The sequence below is a fragment of the Penaeus chinensis genome, chromosome 6 (genome assembly GCF_019202785.1).
Source record: "Penaeus chinensis breed Huanghai No. 1 chromosome 6, ASM1920278v2, whole genome shotgun sequence".
In the NCBI taxonomy this organism is placed as follows: Eukaryota; Metazoa; Arthropoda; class Malacostraca; order Decapoda; family Penaeidae; genus Penaeus; species Penaeus chinensis.
In genome coordinates this window covers 13787225-13789724 of record NC_061824.1, presented here as the reverse complement: position 1 = coordinate 13789724, position 2500 = coordinate 13787225, and the positions used below count along the sequence as shown (strand labels likewise).

Here is a 2500-nt window from a genome sequence, read left to right as displayed (position 1 = left end):
TCGTCGGGCAACCGACCTTAGTCTCTATTATCTCGTTGGCTAAGGGTCATACTTCGTCCGCAGAAGGGTAAGTGTCATTTTCATATTGCTTCGCGAGAAACGCCTCCATAAGATCTAAATAGTTTTGTATGTGCCTCTTTTGGGTAAACATATTCACTATTTTTTGTCTGTTGGGAATTTGATGTTGCATCACGCACCAGTTGTGACGCTGCTCTTTTGGTTTGATTGTACACTGCGTTGATTTAAATGTCTCTCTCTTTCGATATATAAACATTGACATGAACAGCTACGAATATTATTGGAAAATGACAGGATTTTTTTGTACTTGGAACGTCTTGAACCTGCCGTGAGAGGCCTGAATTGCTCTCTGCCTCTCTTGCATCACGCGGTCCTGAATTAATTGACGAGCTGCATGATGGGCACTGAATGGATTAAATTGATTTGTTGACGTTCGCTCCCTCGCCTCTCACGCTGCGGGACAACGGAGCCGCCCTTCGCACTCGCCAGTCAACTTGTCCGGGACTGGCTGGTGGCATGGGGGAAATATGGCAGCAAAGGCCTTTCTCGGCCGCCTCCTGCCTCGCCTTCCTAACTATTTCTTCTTTGTCTTCGTCCATTTAGTATGTTCGGTCCGTGCTTCTTTGCTATACACCACTGCCAAAATCACCGTGTGCGTTCTTTATCTTTTCTTTTCTTTTCTCTCTCTTCTTCGTATGTGAAAGATCTCGGGCATTTCCCGTGACGTCGCGCGAGATTAAAACGGATATCATCTGCAATCTATTTGCATCTACATGATATTAATATTGTCTATTTGGCTGTATCTGCCTTTCTGTCTGCACTTATGAGTAGAATCTATATTGGGGGGGGGGGGGGGGGGGGACGGGCGTCGATAGATCTCCTTTAAAGCATGAATGATGAGCCGTTCTGTATATTGTTGACAGCCTATAGTGATTTATGTGAATAAATAAACACACATACAAACAAACAAACACACACACAAACATAAACCAACAAACAAATACACACACATACAGACAAACACATGCACACGTACACATACACACATACGTGCGTATACATACATAAATACACACACATAGATACATACACACACACACACACACAAGCAAACAACACACACACACACACACACACACACACACACACACACACACACACACACACACACAAACAAACAAACACACACACACAAGCAGACACACACACAAAAACATACACACATACAAACACACGCAAGCACACACGCACATACATATACATTCATACATACACACGCACAAACAAACATACACACAAGCAGACACACGTACAAAACACACATACACACCTTGCCCCGTGTTACCGCGATGCTTCTCCTCTCGCTCGTACCCCCTCCTCTCCCGCTGCTCTCCTGACCTGAGGATGGAATCCAGGTGGATTTCGAAACAGTAGTCTCACTTTCAGTAAATCTAGTTTTTGCATTGTGGGTTTTTCTACTACCGTATATATATATATATATATATATATATATATATATATATATACACATACACACACACACATACATATACATATATATATATATATATATATATATATTTATATATATATACATTTTATATAAACATATATACATATGTATATTTACTATATATGTGTATGCATGTACTTATATATACAGTACATATACTGTATGTTCATGTACATACATACATATATACACATATATACATATATATACATATATACATACAATGATGTATATATATATGCATATATATATATATATATATATATATATATATATATATATATATATATATATATATATATATATGTGTGTGTGTGTGTGTGTTCTTCTAGTCCTCTGTCCTACGACAGGCCCTTTTTAGCATCCATTTTCTCCGTGACCTTCTGTTCTCTGTTAATTCACTTAACATGCCCAGTCTTTTCCACGGGACTGAGAGCCATTTCGTGAAATGTCTGCCATCAATACAAGGGAAAGGTCAGTCAGGGTGCTTTACCGTTGTCTTCCCCGGCAGTGTTTTTATGGAGATTCTCTATAGAGGTTGTCAGTCAGGACTATAGAGTCTCCTCTGCCCTTATTTCTCTTTATCCCAGAAAAGGGATCCTGACAGGTGTCATACACACACACACACACATACACACACACACACACACACACACACACACACATATATATATATATATTTATACATATAATATCTCTGTTTAGAAGGGAATCGCTTAGGAGAACTTTGCCTCAAGCGGCAGCAGACGATGGACAAGCAGATGCGCGCTCCTCTAACCGCCATCTCTGTTCCTCAGAATGAATCAGCTGTGCAAAGTGTGCGGCGAGCCAGCTGCCGGCTTCCACTTCGGCGCCTTCACCTGCGAGGGATGCAAGGTAGGTGCTGAGGCTTTGTTTTATGTATCTTACGTCCGTGTTAACTAAGACTATATCTTGGATTTTTTCCTGGAAAGGCTGGTCACACACATT

The 2500-nt window shown here is 40.6% G+C and overlaps 1 protein-coding gene across 1 annotated transcript in view; it reads left to right on the top strand.

Annotated features, from left to right (window-relative positions):
- LOC125026513 overlaps positions 1 to 2500 on the top strand; it is a 68933-nt gene that overhangs the window by 30096 nt on the left and 36337 nt on the right. Inside the window, exon 2 of the mRNA XM_047615001.1 lies at positions 2329 to 2407. Coding sequence (XP_047470957.1) covers positions 2329 to 2407 — 79 coding nt within the window. The remainder of the gene's footprint in view (positions 1 to 2328; positions 2408 to 2500) is intronic.